The 22,846-nt window shown below is 45.8% G+C and overlaps 1 protein-coding gene across 4 annotated transcripts in view; it reads right to left on the reverse strand.

The window, feature by feature from the left end:
• Positions 1-241: 241 nt before the first annotated feature.
• Positions 242-22,846, reverse strand: part of SUSD4 (sushi domain containing 4) — a 193,374-nt gene continuing 170,769 nt past the window's right edge. For all 4 annotated transcript variants that reach the window (XM_086927955.1, XM_086927956.1, XM_086927953.1 and 1 more), the window contains 2 exons: positions 21,076-21,464; positions 242-751 (listed from right to left, as the gene is read on the reverse strand). In XM_086927955.1, coding sequence (XP_086784081.1) covers positions 723-751; positions 21,076-21,464 — 418 coding nt within the window. In that variant the 3' untranslated portion in view covers positions 242-722. The remainder of the gene's footprint in view (positions 752-21,075; positions 21,465-22,846) is intronic.

Raw genomic sequence — 22,846 nt, forward strand, 5'->3', positions numbered from 1 at the left:
CAACGAGAGCTCCTTCCTTGCATTCTGGCATTAACCCCAACCGATCAATACATTGAGTAATTCCTGCTTTGTCTGCTGCCCTGCCAGGTGCCACTCAAACAAAAAGCTAGGGGCTGACCTGGTCACCTATTCGAGTCTCAGACATTCTGTACGTCAGATTTTTTCATCCAATTATATATCTGCATACTTCACACTTTTGTTATTTATAATTCATCATCAAAATATTAAAGACGCAACACACTTTTGCAATTTGATAGCTTTTTGTGTTCCAGGATTACAAGTTCTGTACAACTTTTGTTGTAACACTTATGTGCCATTTCTAGATTAAACATTGTTTTCAGTGTCTGATTTCAGTCTCCTATAGATAAATCTGATTTAAGTGCCTTAGTTGCATTGACAATGAACCATATGCCATAATAGCCTCTTGTCTTGGGATCACATTTTAAGACAGAGCAGGATCCTTTGCATTGGTCATTTTCCACACTCTTCTTTCCAAGCATTCTTCTGCTGCAACCTGTTTTTTAAATTTCAAGCTGGCTTTGAGAAAGCAAAGCTAAAGATTTGATCATATAGCTTGTTGACCCTCACCAGGGATATATATGGTGACACAATTGGAAGTAATTTTATCAATTACAAATCATTGTTCCTCTGTGTTCCTCAGCTGTCTGTGTATAAACGCAAGTGGATGACTTGTCAGTCCAAGTGAAACATTTCAATGTGGGTCAGGGTTCCTCGTCCACCAATGGAATTTCTGCAAAACAAAAACAACTGTTGTGATTTGTGATGAAAAATAACTGAACAATAGCATAAAAGAAGCACAATTGCTAATCAAAGGCTAAAGAAAGTTGTTCGGCTATATTATGATCAACATATGCCTAAAGCATGGCATGGCGTGTATTGTGATAGTGGTGTGCAAGGGGAATTCCCTGAAGGAACATTGTTTCCCCTGTACTACTATCTGCAACCCATCATCAGGGCACATAAAATATGGGGCATGCTCCCTGCTGTCTCTGTGGACCTCTAGCTATATCCTTCTGTGAAACTGAGCTACACGCCTGACCCATGAAGAACCTGGCCTGACCGTGTAGTGGACAATGGTTCTTCTGCAGCAGTCCTGTTTCTGAGCAACCAGACCCCCATTTGTATGTGATCCTATGGAGAAGAGCTACTCAGTTAAATCCATTCAGCCCATGGGTGCTTGGGCTGTGTGCTATAATGCTTCATGCTGCTGCACCAAGCTGTGTTGAGTCTATGAGGGCCTTAGACCCGCTAGATATTGAGCAAGGACTGGGAGAGACCTGATCTATAACAATAAGTGGCTCCTGGGTATTCCAATAGTAAAGCATGTTAGATGTGGGGGGCATGCTTTCTTGTATTTAGCAGCAACGCTATGGGACAGCTTGCCCCTAGAGCCCAAGAAACTGGATTACCAATCGCCCTTTAAAAAAGGTAAATAACAGTCCTACTGCTCAGCACCAGGACACTTATCTGGAGCAGCTGTTCATGCTTAAAAAATAGTGTTATATTAATTCATTCATTCAAGGTGAATTTGATGGGTTCAAGCCCATGTCCCGATGTGCCACCTGGTCAGGTCGCTGCCACCCCACCCTGCCCCGCTGGCCCTTTAACTTGTGAATGATAGCTGAGAGAGAGAGGCAGTGCTGGGCAGTTGACCAACAGTGGCAGCTTTTGGGTAGAGCCGAGTATGTAGGAATGGGGTAAACCTCCCAACCAATCTGGAACCAATTGTGGCATACAGCTGTGCAACAACTGAAGAGCGTCTGAGTGGAAGGCCTTACGCTTCACGTTTCGGGTCAATCCTTGTGTGCATGTGCTGGGCAGCAGGGGAGAGACGTATTGAAGTGCAGCAGATCATAAGACGTTTTGGTCCTCAGTTGCCAAACATGTCTGAAAGATTCTGGACAATACCACCGGGGCTCCGATGAACAAGACTGTGAGACGCGAGAAGCAGAGGAAAAACTGTCCTGAGTGCAAGGCTCAGGGAGGAATCCAGCAGTCTATTTGTGGTACGTTGGTCTTTCATTGCAGGGTTTTCATATGCAGTTTGGATTGTGGGTGGGACCTTTGGACATCTTCCCCCTTCCCTCGTGGTAGGGTGACTGGATGAAGTCCCGCTTCCCCTTCAATCTGATGAAGCCCCTTAGCCTGGACACCTGACCTGAGTTGAGGAAGGTTGGTGACCCGGCTTGAGCTACTTTTGGTCTGATGGTCCCATTGGAATCCTTGATACTCATTACTTAACATTTGAGGAGGCGCCTGCAAGTTTCAGGTTAAACAGGGAGGTCTGGGCTGGTATGTGGACTTTGTGCCGCGTCACTCTTGCAGACAAGCAGCCTAATTCAGCAATGTTGCAGTTGTAGGTGGCGAAATGGCCGTTGGGAAGGTGGGGAGGGGAGCTGGGGCAATGGGAGGGGAGAGCTAATGAAGGGGAGGGTGCCAGCATAATTAAAATAGAAAGTGCTAATCACCACGGGGCAAACACCCGAGTCAGGAGTCGGTGTTTGGCCTGTTGCCTGCAGTGAAATGTCTGCAAATCCCGGCTTTGGGGGTAGGTCGATGAATGCTTCCTTCTTTGGACACTGGGGCTTATACTGAGACGTGCTCATTCGCTGTGAATAGAGAAGTAACAGAGAAGCGGCAGCCCTCTAGATAACAAACGGTACAAATATGCCCTCTTGAGAACAAGTGGGAGAAGAGGGAGACATATAAGAGTGTAAGACTGTCACCTGGTCCGCTGGACTCCGGGACCCTCATCCCCCACTTAAGGAAGTTCAGAAAACTGTAACCAACTCTAGGACAGTGACAACACAAAAATGAATTCCGCCAACACTAAAATGATTGAAAAAGGGTTAAAAGAAGTGTTAGATGATGTGACAAAGCAGAAGCTATCAGGAAGCTAGAGGTTAACTCATGGATCTTCTGCCAGAGAACTAAAGTTGCCCAGGCTGCGCAGATAACCAACACTTTTGAACATTTGGACTCTGGTAAGGTGCCAGGCGAAATGACCTCCTGACTGTTGGAATTATTTAGAGGGTCAGGCAAGAAGGAATGCCGCCTGAGGACTATCAAACTGCCATTAGCCAGGTATATAAAGAAGGTACATCAAAGGATAAGAACATAAGTTACTTACCTGTATACTGTGGTTCTCCAGTATTGGTGTCTTTCATAGATTCACATGCTTGAATATTCCCAGTCGAAGTGGGAGTCCCACGGTACATAAAGTAGCAGTAATATATGCATATATATATAAATAAATAAAAATAAAAAAAAATATATATATATATATATATATATACACATACATAAAATACAGTAAAGTATCCCAAAAAACTCAACAGTACCATAGAACAGAATAGGCCCATAGAAAGCCTAAGGGAGAAACTCAACTTAGTAACATATCAGTGTCATTATGTTTTGGTCCACATTCCAGCCAATCAGGCTGTAGTTCCCTCTAGAACCTTCTCCTCAGAAGCCCAAGTCCTCAGATTTTCGTAGCACAAAGTAACCAAAAGTGCCTGAGGAGAAGAGAGAGCCTCTGAGGGGAGGAAGGGAGGGTCGCATGTGAATCTATGAAAGACACCAATACTGGAGAACCACAGTTTACAGGTAAGTAACTTATGTTCTTCTCCAGTATTAGGGGTGTCTTTCATAGATTCACATGCTTGAATAAGAGTAGAAAGCAGTAAATCATCATATAAGTCATACAGGTAATACTAAACTTCAAGCATACAAGAACATATCATAAATATGTAATATATCAATATTCAAGAGAAAAAACCTTTATGACTGGAGGCGGGTAGCAACAGAGGCTGAGACTTTAATGGAAAAGATTCTGCAGCACCGCTTGTCCCACCGCTACATCTGCGGCGTCTGTTGATTGCAGACAGTAGTGCTTCGTAAAAGTATGGCTGCTCGACCACGTAGCAGCTCTGCAAATGTGCAGCAGAGGTACCCCCGCAAAGAGGGCAGTAGAAGCGGACACAGTTCTAGTTGAATGAGCACGTACTGGAGCCGGAAGAGGCTTGCCAGCCAGTTGATGACAAAAAGTAATGGTAGAAAAAATCCACCTAGTAAAAGTCTGTTTGGTAACAGGTTGTCCTTTGCAGATCGGGCCATAGGCCACGAATAATTGATCCGATTTCCTGAATGATGCAGTGCGCTGAATGTAAAATTTGAGACAACGTTTCAAATCCAAGGAATGTAATGAACGTTCTGCAGGAGTTTGTGGATCAGGAAAGAAAGTCTTTAAAATGACTGGTTCATTGAGATGGAAATCACTAGGGACTTTCGGAATAAATTTAGGATTAGTACGTAGCTTAACAGCCTCCTTGGAGAACTGGAGAAAAGGAGGCGGAATTGTGAATGCCTGAATGTCACTGACACGCCTAGATGATGTCAAGGCGAGCAATAGAGCAACTTTCCACGTGAGGAATTTTAAGCTTGCTGAGTGGATGGGCTCGAAAGGAGGTAGGAGGAGCTGAGACAAAACCAGATTTAGGCGCCAAGCAGGTGGAGGACGACGAATGGGTGGAAACATACGGAAGAGGCCTTTGAAAAACTGTTGGATGATTCTAGATGAATACAGCGAGGTGGAACCATCATGACGGAAGCGGGAAAGTGCTCCCAAAAACACCTTAAGAGTGGAGTGGGAAAGTCCTGACTTTGCAAGGGATAGGAAAAAAGGTAGGATCTGTTCTGGTTTGGCGGTCATTGGATCCAAGGCTTTGGTGTGGCACCAGACACAGAAACGCTTCCACTTCAACTGATAGGTTTTAATGGTGGATGGAGCGCGAGCGTGCGCTAACACTTCCCTGCAATCTGCGTTGATGGTTCGACGCGCAAATTCATTGTGTTCAGGTTCCAGGCATGGAGCTGGAGGTACGCCGGAAGACTTGCAAAGCGTTGGCATTTCCTGTTGGTGGCTGTCGCAAAGAGATCCATCTGCGGCTGACTCCACTGACGGAAAATGAACTCGAGAGTTGGTTGGTTGAGTTCCCACTCGTGATTGTCCGAGAGAGACCTGCTGAGTGAATCCGCCAGAACATTGGAAACACTGGGCACATGGATGGCTGTAAGATGAATTTGATGACAAATCGCCCATTTCCATATCTCCTGTGCTTGTTGGGAAAGCAGAAGGGACCTTGTGCCGCCCTGTTTGTTTAGGTAATGCATGCTGGTGGTGTTGTCTGTCCTCACCAGCAGAGATTGGCCCTGTACTATCCGTTGAAAAGATTTCAGGGCAAGGAAGATCGCAAGAAGCTCTAGGCGGTTTATTTGCCAAGTGCGTTGGAATGCAGTCCACTTTCCTTTAACTGACAGTCCTTCGAGATGCGCTCCCCAGCCCTCCAGGGACGCATCGGTTGTAAGCGTCCGAGTCGGAGAAGCGTCTTGAAAAGACCGACCCCTGGATATATTCGGAGGGTGAGCCCACCACTCCAGAGCCACCTGAATGCGGGGCGTGAGAAGGATCCTGTCGTTGAATGATCCTGAGATCTGTTTCCACTGCTTGTCTAATTCCTCTTGCACGACCCTCATATGTAGCCTGCAGTGGGGGATCAACTGTATGGCCGAGGAAGCCATGCCTAGGAATGATTTCAACATCCGGACTGAAACGTACAGTTTTGACTGCAGGAATCGTACCATCTTGAGCATGCGGTCTTGTCTCTCCTGGGAGACAACAACCTTTGCCAGCTGAAAATCTAGTGAGGCTCCTAGAAAATCTCGCCGCTGTGACGGGCGAAAGTGTCATTACTGGCAATTGATGGAAAGGCCCAAGTTTCGAAAAAGGGAGATGCAACACTGAGTGTGCTGGATTGCCAGTTGGAGGTTCGGAGCCTTTATAAGACAATCGTCCAGGTATGGATAAAATTGGATGCCTTGTAGGCGCAGAAAAGCAGCTATCGGGCCATGATCTCGGTAAAGACCGCCGGTGCTGAACGGAGGCCGAACGGCAGAACTCTGAATTGGAAGTGTAGGTGTCCGACTGTAAAACGAAGATACTTTCTGTGCCTGGGGTGAATCGGCACATGAAAGTATGCGTCCTGGAGGTCGATCGTGGAGAAGAACTCTCCGGGATTGAGATAATTTAAAATCTGGAGCAAGGTCAACATTTGAAATGTTTTTGACGTGATGAATTTGTTCAGGGCCCTTAGATCCAAAATGGGGCGCCATTTCCCCGACTTTTTCTTGACTAGAAAAAAGCGGGAGTAAAACCCCTTGCCCTGCTGGCCTTGTGGTACGACCTCGATAGCACCTTTTCTGATCATTAATTTGACTTGAGCCAATAGTTCTTTGAAATGGGAGGAGGCGGGCCAGTAGGAGGGCGATTGGGAGGAAATTTTGTAAACTCCAAGGAATGTCCTTTTGAAATCACATCTAGGATCCATTGATCGGAAGTAATGTTGGACCAATTCAAGATGTAATTTGAGATTTGACCTCCAATTCTTACAGTCGGTGGAAAATTGACGCTGGCACTGTCACGGTTTCTTTGTATTTGAACCACCTCTGTAGGTGGTTTTTCTCTGGTATGGTCTGGAGGAGGTCTGTCGATTCTGGGACTGGTAAGTTTGTCTTTGCCTGTTGTCATTGTAGGAGCGATATTGGTTTGATCCACGAAAAGTGGAAGAGTTGCCACCTCTACCACGTGCTCCTCGAAATGGCCGTTTTCAATATTGGAGAGATCCTAACGCCTTGGCCGTATCTGTATCTTTTTTGATCGATTCGAGGACCTCATCAACATGTTTGCCGAAGAGCGATTCACCATCATAAGGTAGATCGAGGACTTTAGCTTGAACGTCAGGGCGAAATGCTGTCAATTTTAACCAGCCTTGACGCCTCAAAACAGCAGCCCGCGCCAATTGTCTAAACCCCGTAGAGGAGATATCAATGGTGCAGTCAATGATCTCTGAGGACATCTTTTCACCCTCCTGAATGATGGCTTGTGCTTCCGCACGGATGGCATCCGGAAGTTGTGGAAGCAATGCTGCAATCTCGGACCACATTTGGCGGTCATACCGCCCAAGAATAGCCAAGGAATTAGCTGCCCTTACAGTGGTGGCTGCCATGGTGGTAAACTTTTTTCCTATGGAATCCAGCTTTCGGCCTTCCTGATCTGGAGGAGAAGTGAGGGGTGTGGAAGGAACGCAAGACCTTTTTTGGGCTGCCTGAGTAATGACGGAATCCGCCTTAGGTTGTGACACTAAGCATGTCGGAGAATCTGCTGGTGCCTTATATTTTTTATCGAGTCTTGGCAGGACAGCCGGGAACGAATTCGGTCGCTCCATCAATTTGAGACCTTCATTCCAAATGTGGTTGATTATTGGAATAGTGGGAGCTTGCCTTTGAGGTAGGTCTTTAAAATCGTAAAGAAAACAGTCAGTCTGTTGGACGTCTAGAGTGAGATGAAATCTCTTAGCAGCGCGGACCATCAAGTTGTGGAAGCTGCCAATGTCCACAGGAGGCGAAGCTAATGGTGACGTTGGTGGGGTTGAAGGTGTGTGAGCCCTGTAATCATCCCACTCTTGAAGGCCATTGTCATCATCATTCGGATCCGTATTGTGAGGGTCTGGATCCTCACTGTCCGTATCATGCTGGGTACGCACCGGTGACCTTGACGGAACTGGTGCAGAGGCTTGTGGTTGTGGAGGAGGTTGCGGCACTGGAGAAACAGGCCTAGACGGTGGGAATCTGAGATTACAATCATCTAGCATGTGCTGCAGATTCATTATCAAAGACAGCGGTATCTGTGTCGTTTGTTCTGACATAGATGCCTCTGACCTGTCTACAGGAAATAGATCTGTCCCATCTTCGACATTCTCTTCCTCCTCCTCATCATAATCCTGGTACTTGATGGGTAGCCCGGATGGACTAGTCGCTTGTCCAAAGGCATTATCCAGCTCTGAATCATCATTGGAGTCCTCCTCCGCAGACTGAAATAATTTGTCAGGAAGAGTAGAACCACACTTTATAGGACTCAACTGTATTAGAGGTACTTGTTTCAGCGTGGAAGCAGTGACCACTGTGAAGGTGGTAGCCGTGGCCAAAGAATGGAGCCCGTCGACGTGGTGGTAGAAGAGTCAAAAGCCGGTTGAGGCTCTGCACTGTGTCCACAGGCAAAGAATCCGCTGACGGATGTGATTTAGTCTTTGTTGACGAAGATTTTTTCGCCGTCGACAGCGTCGTCGAAGGATGGACCGTCGACGAGGTGGCAACCGTCGACGGTAAGGCAGTCATCGACGAAGTAGTCGTCGTCGAGGAAGGTCCCGTTGACGCACAACGGCCCGTCGACGATTCTGTAATCTTGGTCGACGACGAGGAGTGCGTCGACGAATGGCGCGTTGACGGTTGTTTCTTCGTCGACGAGGTGGATTTGATATCTTTAAGACAGAGGTAATGGGCCTCACCTCGTGTGTTGCCGTCGACGAGGTGGACGTCCACCTCGTCGACGTAGTTCTCGAAGATATTGAACATGTCCTCGTCGACGTGGAGACAGCATTCACGGATTTCGTCGCCGTTGATGTGGTCGACGGACGCATCGACGAGCCCGTCGACGAGCCAGTGCCCGTTTTTGAGGAAGAAGGCATGGCTTTGGACAATGACGCCAGAGAGCCAGGTCTCGTAGGCGCAATTGGAGGTAAATCCTGTGGGGAGACAACTTTAGAGATTTCTACAAGTCTCTTTTACTTAAGAAAAGGAGAAGGCATCTCTGACTCCGACCCACGCTTTTGAGAGGTCTTGGACTGTAAAGAAGAGACACTATCATCCTCCGAGACCACAGTGTCCGTTGTCTTCAATTTCTGAACCTGAAGCCACAGAAGGAGACAGGCCTCTCTGTCCCTTAAAGTTTTAGGTGGAAAGGTACGGCAGTACTTACAGGTCTTCACTTCATGGTCAGGTTAGAGGCAGTAAATACATTTACTCTGTGGATCTTCATGAAAGAGAAGCAATTTTCCACAGGATGGACAAGGTCTGAACAAAGATTTCCTTGAAGAAGACATTTTGAGAAGAAAAACAGCTAAGGAAGATGAAAAACTGAGCAGAGCTCAGGGAGACTCCCTTCACACGACGTGCGGTAGAAAATCTGAGGACTTGGGCTTCTGAGGAGAAGGTTCTAGAGGGAACTGCAGCCTGATTGGCTGGAATGTGGATCAAAACAGAATGACACTGATATGTTACTAAGTTGAGTTTCTCCCTTAGGCTCTCTATGGGCCTATTCTGTTCTATGGTACTTTTGAGTTTTTTGGATACTTTACTGTATTATATATATATATATATATATATATATATATATATTTATGGTAATTTTTTATTTAGATATGCATATATTACTGCTATTTTATGTACCGTGGGACTCCCACTTCGACGACGGGGAATATTCAAGCATGTGAATCTATGAAAGACACCCCTAATACTGGAGAACTACTGCTCCTATAGACCATCTCACTTGAGCCAGAATGCTGGCTAAGGTAATGGGCAACAGATTGCAGACCGTGATTGCTTCCAGTTTATATCTGAATCAGTCTGTTTGTGTCTTACCGGTCCACTAGGCTGAATCTTCGCACAATATACAATTGTTATGTTATGTTAACTGCAGTTTGTATAGCGCATAATCACAAACAGGTCTCTTAGCGCTTTGAGAAGACCAAGGTCCACCAGCAATCGCCGATAAGCACTAGGTGGATGATTTAGACTTTGCCTGGAGCCTCCATAAACAAGAACAGTCTTTAGTTGCTTCCTAAATGGGAGGAGTGCACATTCTTTACGAAGGTTCTCCGGCAGTAGATTCCAAAGTTGAGGAATTTACACAGAGAAAGCTCTGCCACCTTTAGATGCGGTTTTGGCCCGTGGGTAGGTCAAGAGGCCTGCCTCGGACGCCCGAAGATTGTGTTCTGACGCATAGTTCCCCAGGCGCTCCATGATATAGGCTGGGGCCTGGCCATGAATGGCTTTGTGAGCAATGCAAAGGCCCTTGAACTTTGCTCTCTGTTTGATCGGGAGCCAGTGTAGTTTACACAGCAAGGGGGTAGCATGAGCCCTTCTAGGGAGCCTGAAAATCAGCCTGGCTGTGTCATTCAAGGTCACCTGTAGCTTGCTGATGAGTTTGTCAGGAAAGCCGATGTATAAGGCATTGCCATAGTCCAGTCTAGACAGGATTGTGGCAGACACGATCATCTGTAAAGTGGCAGGTGTGAGAAGGGGTGCAAGTTTACGCAACTGAGAGAGCTACCACAATCCACCACAAAAGAGAACAGCATTCTCTCTGCGGGACATTGTTTTTACAAGCACATGAGTAACAAGAAATTAAGAAAGCTTGCTGCCTAAATGTCACAGCTACATGCTTACAATAATAAAAAGTAAATAAAAAAATTAACCCGAACATACACTTTTAATACAGCAGTACGTTATGTTATGGACATTTATTGTGGTAAAAAGCTTTCTTTCGATATAAGAATATCTTAAAAGCACATAAAAATGAAAATACAATTCATGTTGTTAAAAAACACTTAATAAATAGTTAAAAAGACAATTTAAAACAGTATTAAACCATTTACAGCTTTGAGTTTAAAAAAAAACAAAAAAACAAGGGATTGCCTAAGAAAGAGTTCATCACATAGCTTTAAATCTGATCACCCACGCCCAGCTAAGAAATTTAGCTACCCCACACGCCAGTACTGTATTAGGGTTAGATTGTAAAATTCTTAGTGCTGGGGCATAGTCTCTGATCTCAAGAAGGCGACAGACTGGTTTTAGCCATTTGGATCTAGGCTTATTGTAAGCACTGCAGACAAAGAAGACATGTGGGATAGTTTCCAGTTCAGTGCTGCAGTGCGGGCAGGTGGCAAGCGTCTGATAGGGGGGTTTCCATTTAGAGGTGCGTTCACGGACTGGCAGGGTTCCCATTCTAAACTGTACATATAAGGCCCTATCTTTGGGTTTTCTAATAAAGTCCATGTAGGGTTCAAGTAAGGGTACAGTTTTGTGCAGTCGAAACTCATCGGTGATTCTGCCCAAGTTAACCGCTCTCGATTCTTGGGCGTCAGTAAGCCCGCTTGACTTCCAGTTTGGACAATGAAGCACCGGACTCCCACGCCACCCAAAGGCCAATGGCCGTCAAAAGTTCATTTATTTTAGAAAGCCAGACTATTTTGTGTGACCCCTGCAAGCTCATGACTTCTTTGAGGCTGTCTGCGTAGCTCTCTAGCTCTGGTGTACGCCACAGGCGAGCCCAATAAAGAAGCAGACGCAGAATTATAAGATCTTTAATAGATCTGCGTCCAAGATCGTATTGAACGGGCTTGCTAGGGGAGCTCCTGGGGATGGACAATAGCTCCTTATAAAATTGGTTTTCGGCCATTACGAGGGGGTCAACATTATTAAAGCCCCAGAGCTCTGTCCCGTACAATGCACTGCCTACTGCTTTTGCAGAATAGATCTCTAAGGCAGGAGCTATGGGTCTTGAAACTGAGGATCTGTGCTCCCTACTTATGGCGCCCACAACCCGTTTGTGGTTTAACGCCATTTTTTCAATGTGGGGTTTCCACTTGAGTTGGTCGGATATCCTGATCCCAAGATAATCGAACGTTTTAACCCGCTCTAGTGGCTCTTCATTGAGAGTGAGCGTACAATTAGCTTTTCTACTGGGATTAAAATAGAGGAGCTTTGTTTTAGAAGTGTTGATAACCAAGCCCCTTAAATTACAGAAGACACAAAACCGATCCAACAATTTTTGAAGCCCCATGGGCGTTTTGGAAACTAGTAACGTATCATCGGCAAAGAGCTTGGCAGGGACCTTCACGCCAGCCAAACTAGGGGCGTCAGCATCAATGTCAGATAAAAAAGAAACCAACCCATTAACAAATAGGGAAAAGAGGGTCAGCGCCAGAACACATCCTTGGCGGACGCCTCTGTTCACCGGAATTTTTTCTGTTATCTGCTCCTTCGTGCCCCACCGAATGCGTGCGTAAGTTCCATCATGCATGCGGGCCAACAAGTGCAGAATGGGCAGAGGGAACCCCATCTCATGAAGAACCGCCCACAGCCGCCCTCGGGGGACCAGATCGAACGCGGACTTCAGATCGATGAAGGCCAAGTACAAACCACCCTTGCTAATCGAGACTGTCTTCCAATGCAGTAGTAACAACCTGAAAGCCTGGTCTACAGTGCTTGTACAGGCCCTAAACCCCGCCTGGAAGGGGGAGATAATATTGTTCTCCTCTGCCCAGGAGAGGATCCTTTCAAGGAGGACTCTGCCAACCACCTTCTGACCAGCATCGATCAAGCTGATCGGACGATAGTTGGCAGGGTCACCCCTTGGCCCCTTCTTATATATAGGGATCACTTCTGCTCCCTTCCATGAGTTTGGGACTGGAGACCCAAGGAGGAGGGCATTGGTCAAAAGGGAGAAGAATTTGGACCATTGCTTAGGGCTGGCACGGAACAGATCGGCAGGGATGCCATCCTGGCCCGGTGCCTTGCCTTGGACGATTTTACTGATTGCAGACTCTACCTCCCTCTGCCCTATAGGATCAATAGATGGGGGTATATCGTGATGGGGTAGTGTGCATTCTGCTGTCGCTTCGGTGTTCTCAGGGACCCCTACCCCTGCATACAGTTTCCTAAAGTGGTCGAACCATTCCCTGTCCGTGATGTGGTTAGGTAATGGGTCTGTTCCATCATCATTATTATTTCCTACTAGAGCCCAGAATTGTTCCCCGTTCCTATTCTGGCTGGCCAATTTTAACTCTTCCCAGTGGGAATCATACCAAGCCCTCTTTGCCACTGATAGTGCGCGCCTATACACGGCACGGGCTAGGCGAACCTCAATTGGATCACAGATCGAATTAGACTTAGCCACTCTACATTCGTGGTTATACCACCTGACTGCGGGCTTCCTACCCTTCGGCCGGCTTGTCCCACGTCCGTCAAGGAAGAGAGCGGCCATCCTAACTATTGTCTCCTCGTAGACCATGTTGACCTGGGCAGAGCCGGGATCATCGGCACAGAGTGTAGAAAGCTTCTCCGTCTGATCTTTAACAATTTCCCCCAGGGCATTTATCTTTTGCTCATTGATGGCAAGTTTGTGCCATTTGATGAACCTTTTGCAGTTCGAGGGTACTATATCTCTAGTCGCCATTGTTAATCTATTGCTGGACGGGAGGTTCCACACATTTATCAGATTGCACAGGCTAAGGGATAGGGGGTTGTGGTCGCTGTGGATAGATGGGATAACCGCCATATCCGCCACATATTTCCACAGTCTCTTATCTACCAAAATGTAGTCTATTCTACTGGGGCAACTAACTCTATTATAGGTACACGCACCGGAGAAGTAAGACGGCGTGCGCCCGTTCACTGCTACCAGAGCATGTTCCAACACCAAGGCATTCATTTGGATAATGACAGGTGTCCACTTTTTGATCGGCACAGTCGTCAATTGCGGGATTCCCCATCTTGCGTCTTCCTCCAATAAACCTGCCTCGCCGTCGGCAGCCAACGGCTCAAATGTGCAGTTGAAGTCGCCAACAATTAACGGCAGAGTATCCGGGGAACAGTTACAGAGTGAATCTGCAAGTAAGCCTATGGTTGGAGATTTACCACCCCCCGGTATACCTCTAGCATAGATGTTAAAGACTTCCAGAGTCTCTGGGGCTTGGGGAATCCAAATCGTTAACCTCATCATGTCATGGGAGATGTTAGGGGAGTGGGAGATCTTGCAGTTTAATGAAATTTTAACCCAGACAAGCAGGCCTCCAGACGGGCGACCCCTTCTAGAGGGAGTTGCTGGGACATGGAAAGTGGAATAGCCGGGCTTGTATACTGGTTCCAAGCACCATGTCTCTTGGAAGATACACAGGTCATACCTTCCTATCAGTTCGTTCCAATCTGGAAGAACTGTTTTGTTCCCAAGACCTGCGACATTCCAAGAAACAACGCTCAAGTTTCTACTTTTACCATTGATGTATAGTGTGACACGTTCAATCCCATGACCAACGGTGGAGATCGGAATGTTGGGACTGGCGGAAACTATAAGCTCCTCAAGCCCAGCATTACCGATATCCAGCGGTGTAAAATAGTCCACCTCAATTCTTCTCTCACATAAGGTACGATCGGTGCCCTGTTCTTTGTGGTTGTCATCCCCGGTTACCAAAAAGGAGGGCAATGGTTGCCACAATCTACGTTTAACCTCTGTATACTGCTAGTTTGGTTTTTTGCAGTCTCGGTTAAAACTATAGGAGGGCAAGACGATCCAGGAGATTCCATAAGGCAATCGACAGCATCCAGTGCACTGTACCGATTGTAACAGGGAATGGGAGGTTGGATAAACTGGGGGCCATACCATTCATCGCTACGCAGATTACCGCCATAGGTAGGCCACCCTCCTCTGCGCTGTATCAAATTCCATCCCTCTGCTCCCCCGCCACCTGGGATGAAGCAGTTCAAGTCCCTACGCACCTCATGCCTCCTCCCTCTCCGGGTATGGTTGGTATCCCTCAGCCAACTCCAGCCATTATCCAACTGCTCCCCGGGCATGTAAAAATAGGACAGTGGTCTGGCCACGATCGCAGTACCATTGATTCCGGGTTTCCCCATGCAAATGTGCTCTACAGTGCGAGGGTCCTCAAAAGTCACTGCGACACAATCTCCCTGGAGTACTTTTCTGTTAGGACCCACCCAAGGGGCTCTCTCAACCATCAAGATGTTACTGTGGGTGTTGGGTGGTAGTGGGTGGAAGTTTGCTAACCAATGGCATACCATATTTTTAAGCGCCCAGAAAGGTTCTAAAGATGTCGGGCCAGTTCCGGTACACCTGTCAAATCGATTACAAAGCGACAGGCTTCAGGTGGTAAGTTGATATTTCGACGCTTCTGGCTCTTAGCAGGATGAGATGAGTCCAATTTTAGAGTGAGGGCAGCGTGATTATTTGTTTTAGTTTGGTTAGAGTGCTCAGCTGATACGTGGGACCAGGCACCCCCTTTTTTGGTCTCAGGGTTGGAGCAGATCGGCAATGGAGTCTTAAGTATGTTATTTTTTGCTACCGCTGGGCATTTGTTGACTTGTTGGGGGTTACTAGCTGGGGCAGTGGCATTAGTTGCCCTATTAGCACGGTGTGAGACCTGGGGTCTTAGGTCCTTTTGTAATTCTTGGAGCAATTTTTCTATTTATTGTGCACACATACACCTAGGGATCTCTTGAGGCTATCTATAGGACATGACTGTATAAAAGCAAATTAAAACTTCCTTCCACTCAGGACAATGAGGGCTTCGAAGCGTGCACACTGGTGTACAATACTAATGTTCGTATCCTTTTTGAAGACTCCGTAGTACCTGTTAAGGCTTTATCCATTCATTCCGCAAACAAACATAGGTAACCATTAAGTTTGGAAATTTTCGAACACTTTTAAAGAGTTGCGTTCGACTACTCCAGCCTGGACTGGGCAACCAATTCCAACAAGAAGAAGGTCGGGAGGATTGATGGGGGCCAATAAAGAGTATTAAGACAGTTACCTGGTCACCAAATCAGTGGCAAGTCCAGTTCCACACTTAATGCCCAAACTGCCACAAACTTCATTAGAGTGGTCCTGATGCTGAGGATACAGGATGATGAGGGTGCTGTGCGGTCAAAGGGTTTTTTCCTTCAGTTATTCATCGGTCTGAAGGTAAGATGGGGTGACTTAGGCCACAGGAGTCGATATCAGTAAACGTTTACCACGAAAAGTTTCCCCCGCAGGGAACAACGACTTGCGTAGGGGACAGAAGGTGTTGGATTTAAAATACAACACCCTCCCTACTGTCCGCACAGACTTGAGTTGGAATAGTAAATTATACTATTCCAAAAAACAGCGTCCCCCCCTCCGCAAGCCATTGTTATGACTTGCGTGGTAATGGTATGTGTGGTTACAACGCGGTCGGTGTAAAGACAGCGTTGTAATTCCCTGCGGGGAAAAATAATGCAGTAAAAAGAGGTATATTCGTTGATATCTCTCAAAGTCCTTTTTGGTCCAGCAGAAGTGCAGTTTTAACTGGGATACTGGTCTTCGGTCACAGCGAGTCCTGTGGCTAGTGTCCATCTTTGACAACCAATCTGCACTCTGACAATTCTCCTGGGTCCAGCAGACTGGGGTGCAACTTTTGATTGTCGAGGAGTGGTTTTCTTGGCTGCACTATGGTAGTCAGTGATGATTATAATTCACACAGGAGAACACAGGGGGTCTAAACGCCAACTTGTATGGTTAGCTATCCTTAACTCCCAAAAAGTGTGTGAGTTAGTGCCCTGGTCACCTTAGATAGCCTGAAAAACGGGATACAGTGCAGTGATGGCCAGCGTGCGCGGGATCAAGCACATACAGTACCGGTCGACAAGATCCAAGTCACTCATATGTGGATTACCATCAAATGAACTTCGTGATCAGTCATATCATATGGTTCACCAGTATCGCGTGGTAGGTCCCTTGATCATCGAGACCATTTACCAACAACTCAATGGCAGAGCAGGATCGAGTCCACAGGCACTTATGGACGACCATATAACAGCTAATCATTGATGGCTAAGAAAGTGATAAACACACAGTGCAACAAAAAAGTGGTGAATTTAAAATAGAGTAATGTGTCCTAGAATTTTTTTTATTTATGTAAGGGCACACCCCCTAATTAAAACCAGAACAGTGCAAACGACAGTGAAGACAAATATCTGTCGGAAAAAATGGCCAACATGTTTCTGCCTAATGGGCTGCAAGTCCCTCGGTTTTCGTCAGGGCCTCTGCTCTCAACTCACACACTTTTTTGGAGTTAAGTATAGCTAGCCATACAAGTTGGCGTTTAGACCCCCTGTGTTCTCCTGTGTGAATTATGTGTTGTAGCTTGGGACTTGAACCAGGAGAGGTCTTTAAATAATGTTTGTCCCTACGACCCCCCTTTCCCTGTATGTTATGAGAGTCAGTGATGATTCCCTGAATGCGGCTATTGAATGGGTGGAATGGGCCACTTCCGCTTTTATGGATCTGGTGTTGGATCAGGAATTCGGCTGACTGACTCTTGGAGTTCACTTATTCTTGTCTGGGGCTCAGGTGCGACTTTTCCACAAGTGAGGCACCACAGGCACAGCCCTCTCTTTCCTAGCCAAAGGAGCAGTCCAGCAGTTGCTGTAGCCTCTCTTGCTGGGTCCAGGGATCAGCAGGGCAGTGCTTCAGTCCTCTGTCTAGCCCATATGTGATCTGAGGTCTGGGTGCCACTTGTATGCCCCCGAGGGATGAAGCGGTCACAGGTTCCCTCCGGCCTTATTAGGAATTGCAGCTGTGTGTGGCATCTTAGCCATTCCTGAGTGCACTATTCTGCCCACTTCCAAAACGTATGAACCCCTTTTTTCGGGTGGGGAGCATGGGCGCCCACCCTAGAGGTGTGGCTACCTGAGGGCTACATGTCCACCGAAAAACCTGTTTGGCAACTGGTCTCCCCTCTCTGTCCTCCTGCCAGCCCATCTCCCTGAACAAAGGAGCAGCCCCTCGAGTGTGGTTGTCATTTGCCCATCAAAGATGGCTTCTTATTTGAAGCTTACCTTTTGAGCTAAGAGAGATAACACCTCTCTTTGCAGCTTGCCTCTCTTGTTCCTGTGCTGGGAGTCCTTCACACTCCTTCCCAGGAGGGCTGAAGGCTGTCTGGTTGCTAGCAACTGCGAATGGTCACTAGATAAACTGAGCAATGGAGTGGCAACTTTCTAAAAGTTGCTCTTCTTTAAAAGTGATATTAAATTTGACGTAGGCATTAAGTCAGGTTTAATGCGATGATTAATTTGATACCTCGAAGTACCCATTTTGGTGGTCCCATTCAAGAGTTAGCACAGCTGAGGGGTGAATGTGTAATCCTGTACTTGCCAATGGTTCCACCGGCCTTCCCACAGTAAATAACTTCTTCTTTGACCTCTGCTGGCGTCAGCGAGTCAGGGCCGAATTACGCACTCTGCAGTTACAAAAGTTAACATGCGCACTGCTCAGACGTTTGGTACACGCACAACAAGGCCTTTGCAGTGCCACCACAGGAGCTTTAGTAGATTCTGCTGCTTGGAGTCTGACTCCTGCAGTTGAGGGAACCAAACAGATCTAACAGCAAGCTCCCAGTGATGCAAGAACTCCTGAGGCCCTCGTAGGCAGTGAACTCATAGGGATTCTCAGAAATACAAGCACCACACAAAGAAAACGTGTCCTAAATGAGCCACGCCTATTTAACAGGAGAGTGGTAATGGCGTAGTATGTATATTACTAAAGCATGGTGTGGTAGCCCACTGTCATTTACAGACAGCACATTTTCCACTGAAATGACCACTAATTTCACAGACATACAGTTTTACTGCCAAACCTATATAGCGCACAAACTAATGTGTTGAAATTAGAATTAATTGAATTTGTCATTTGTGCATCACCAGTAAAGTGTCTTGATTTTTTTTGATCCTATTAAAATATTTGTTTCCATTACACCCCAGAATTAGAAAAAAAGCATTTTATTTGAGTTTCCCTAAATGTTAATTTATTTTGAAATATTTGTACTGTTCTGTTGTATGTATTTAAAAATGTTGTTGTTCTAGAAGAAAACAACATTATACAGCCTTTCCTTCCACACCAGCAAAATTGTCACTTAGTTCACTTTACAAAATCCACAAACTTACCCGTAAGCGGAAAAAAAACACCAGTCCCTATGTTGAAAGAATAAGCACCAATTTGTCAGTAGGCTAGAATGACATTTGACATCGGTCTTTAAACGCACAGCAAATGTGACAGCATAAAAACAAAATGCAAAGCCTTATTTAATTATCGTTCATCTTCGGAACTCTAGCACATTTATTTAGGTGCCCTCTCAGAGCTCAAGTGGCTACTGTAGTTGGGCCCCCTTACACCTCGAGGCCCGGTGCATTGCACTGGTCGAACCACTGGAAGCTACACCCCTGGCTCACTGTACAGCAGCTTATTTTGAGGACCTGGTCCCCGAGTGCACACGTTGTATATGGGGGATGAGGGATGTTCTATAAGCATTGACCTTGCCACTTTCACCAGACCATTGTTCTAGGTATCTACTTCAGTAGGTAAACACAAGGAGTATGTAGTTACTTTTGGGGTAAGAGAAAAGAAGAACACAGATTGGTCGGCAAGGAACTGAGCAAGCAGATCTGAGGGATATGATTGCTCAGAAGCTAGAGCCCTCACACACCCAGATTCATCATGGGGCAGCTCCTTGTTGGGCCGGCGCTGCAATGCCCAATGGGCCCGTCATGGGGGCTCTTTGCTGGAGGTCTTTTTAAAATAATAAGTAGATGTGAGGTGTAGGTGGAGGTGCTCTATGTGTACATGCAGCTGGCCGAAACCATGCCAGTGTGAATACTGCCAAGGCTGGGGTACACAATGGTCATGATAGCTCGTTAGGGCTGAAAGGATTAACAGCCTGATTCATCAAGCATAATTGCGCTCGCAAAGGGCCAGATTCTGAGAATCTGGCCCTTTGCAAGTGCAATTTTTGCATTTGGGATTCATCATCCCAAATGCAAAAGTCGCTATTTAAGAACTCGCAAATTTGCGAGGAATAGCATTTAAGGCATCTCTATTAGAGATTCCTTAAATGCTATTCTCGAAATATTTAAAAATTGCGAATTCGCAATTTTGGGCCGCTATTTACCGCGAGGTCAAACCTCGTGGTAAATAGCGAAAACTTAGAAAAATGCTTTTAAAAGCATTTTTCTAAGTTGCATGTTACACACACACACGTCCTTTGGGCATGTGTGTGTGTAATATCTGTGTAATTTAACATTTCAGGGGTGTTACAGGGTGTCCTTTGGACACCCCTGGCACCCTTGAAATCGCAATCTCATTTGCGATTAGCTAATTGCTAATCGCAAATAAGGAATAACTCCCCATGCATTCCTATGGGCCCTTAGGCCCATAGGAATGCATGGGGAGTTATTCCTTATTTGCGATTAGCAATTAGCTATTCGCAAATAAGGAATCAGTAGGACTCGCAAAAAATATTGCGAATCATACATGAATCCCGTTTTGCGAGTCTGGAATAGCGATTCCTTATTTATAGCTATTTCAGACTCGCAAAACTACTCAATGATGAATCTGGCCGATAGAGCTTAACAAGAAAATCCTGGATGAATGCGGCCACTCCAGCAGGGTTTGTGCCAGGTGCCTCATATGTCAGGAGTGGGTCTGGCAGCACCAGACATGAGTCGGAAAAGAGCTGAGTACTGGGCGCTGGGCTTCTGCCCAACCAACCAGAGCAGCCGAGTCCAAAGAAGAGTTCAGGGTCAAAGGGGCCGACCGCGAACCGAGAATCTATCCTCTGACTTAAAGGGGATGAGGGAGGGCAACCAGAGGAAGAGAAAGACGTCATTAAAACTACCTCGCGAGTTAGATCCACATCGAGATCTGGACCTACTATATCGTTGGCGGTCAACGCGGTCCATCCGAGAGCACACCTTCAATCTACCGAAGTCTGTGCAGATGAAAGTCCAAACCAAACAGGATCCAGGATGGCTCGGAACAAAGGATTCACTTAGGGTGAAGACACCAGAATAGTGACAGATTGAAGAGAGTTTTAACAGCCATCCAGAAACAGGATCCACTGCAGCATAGAGATTTACTAGTCATGAATTCACATATGTGTAACTTGTCAATATGTATATCTTGTCAGGGAGAATAAACGTGGAGTTAAGAATAGTAAATTTAAACGTACCTAGGCCTACTTACCTTCAAGACATTTTTACAGGTTATTTTATTTATCCTCGATATTCTGGAATACAACCTTTTGTGAGTGTCCCTTCAATCAATACGACTTCCGAAAATGAAGCGAAAAATTGTCCTATAAAATTCCTTATCTGGCTCTATTGTTTCAAAAGAGCCACCATGAATTTCAATGTCTGCCTCCTTTGCTTTGCAAATAGGATAATTTTGCCACACCACTTTCAAAGGTCACCAGCTAGCACTAATACAGGCAGGTAAAAAAATGCATATACCTGTGCTGAGACATGCTAAATAAATTATTTAAAAAATAACAATATATTTAGAAAACTTACCATCTGCTATGTCAATCATAGGACTAGTCGAGTCTACAGCAAAAGCAGATTCTGTTGCAGAGTTGGTGTTACTGGTGCTGCCCGCAGCAGGAGATGCTTCTAATTGACATACAGGAGAGGGAAGAAAGCTGTCAAGAGCTTCAGAAAATCCTGAGAAGTTCTGCTGTGTCTGAAGTTCCCCAGGTAACAAGTCTGCGTCCATATTACCAGGATATTCAGGAAGGTTCTCATCATCTCTCGGAGAAGATGGCCTCTGGCCTGCAGAGGACAGGTATTCGAATGCTGATGCATTCAAGTCGCTGCTCACAGCCTCGTCATATGTCGGTAACATAACAGGGACCCCATCCACCACCACAAAGTCCGGGTCCACCGAATTGTCCAGAGTCCCGCTGAAATACAAAGAACCTCTTCATTAAATTCAACGGTAGGCTTCCACATTTCTTTCATTTTCATAGTTCAGTTTATAGTGGGACAACTGCGAAGCAGCAACACTCAGGTGTAGAAATAATGCCAGTCCTATCCTTTTATGTGCGGAATTTTCCACCCTGACTGTGGAGTCTCCGCATTCGTAAACGTATGTGAATACAAAAAAAGTAAACTTGCACAAAAGTGTAAGTTTACGTTTGTGAATCAGGCCCTCCGTTTCTATAACAGTTTTACCTTTTTAATTATTAAAAATTATACACGAATAATTCATTTATGAGAATATCTCAAACTAGTGAATGTACATAACAATCATTTAACAGTGAAGACAAAATGAATGGTTTAACGCTAAACACATGCTAACTTCAATGCAAACATTTTGTAGAAGAGAAAATCACATTACAATGAAAACCTGTTTATACCTTGCTTGTTTTCAATTAAGACTACCACTACTGCAGGCTGCAGAATCTCATTGCTTATTGAATCTCATTGAATCTCATTCATCCCAGGCCTGGGGCAGGAATTTTCTTTCAAAAAGTGAAATTTCCAAGAAAGGGGACTTAATATACACCATTGGCTTGAAATCTGAATGTAGTAAGTGACAACTAGAATTGTCTGGCAAAAGAACCAGCCCTGGTCATTTTGGACATATATAAAATATCTGTGTGCCGTCATTTGGATTAGCCACCAACAAAACATTAGAATTTTCACCCAAAAATCTATAGTGAAGGAAAAATCATCTACACCAAGTTTAGGGCCAGACTTAAAGTTTGGGGGACAGTTCTCGGTCTGTCAGGGTGGCAGAGGAAATAAGTCTGCCACCCTGATGGATTACAGTCCACCAAAATTAGAGATCACCGTTGGCCCAACAGCAATCACCGTATCTTGACAGGAACCACCATTACAGCACTTGCTGTTAAAGTACAAAAAAGTTGGTGGACGGCCACCATCATCTTTTACAGAAGTCTACCAAATGTGGACTCAAATCTTGAAGTAGGAGTTTGATACTGAAAAACAAGGAACTAATGATCCCCCCACAGCAGAGTTCTTTTCCCTGGGTATACAAATTCTCAGTTCAGCAGACAGGGCACTTCATCCCATTTGCAAAGGTCTGCCAAGCTCTAAATCAACCCCTAATTCTAGCAGATGAGTCGGTCATGAGGTTCTAAAAATCACTGGATCCTCACAATTGAGAATGTTTGGCTTGTGTTGAATGTTGAACGTTTCAGCAATTCCTTGTCATCATTTGTGGACTATTCTGCACATTCCAAATATGTGCAACAGCCAGAACAATTGTATGTGAGTTACGGACTGGGACCTACTAGAGGGGAGATTTCATCCTGGTCAA

Source organism: Lissotriton vulgaris, chromosome 6 (genome assembly GCF_964263255.1).
Source record: "Lissotriton vulgaris chromosome 6, aLisVul1.2, whole genome shotgun sequence".
In the NCBI taxonomy this organism is placed as follows: Eukaryota; Metazoa; Chordata; class Amphibia; order Caudata; family Salamandridae; genus Lissotriton; species Lissotriton vulgaris.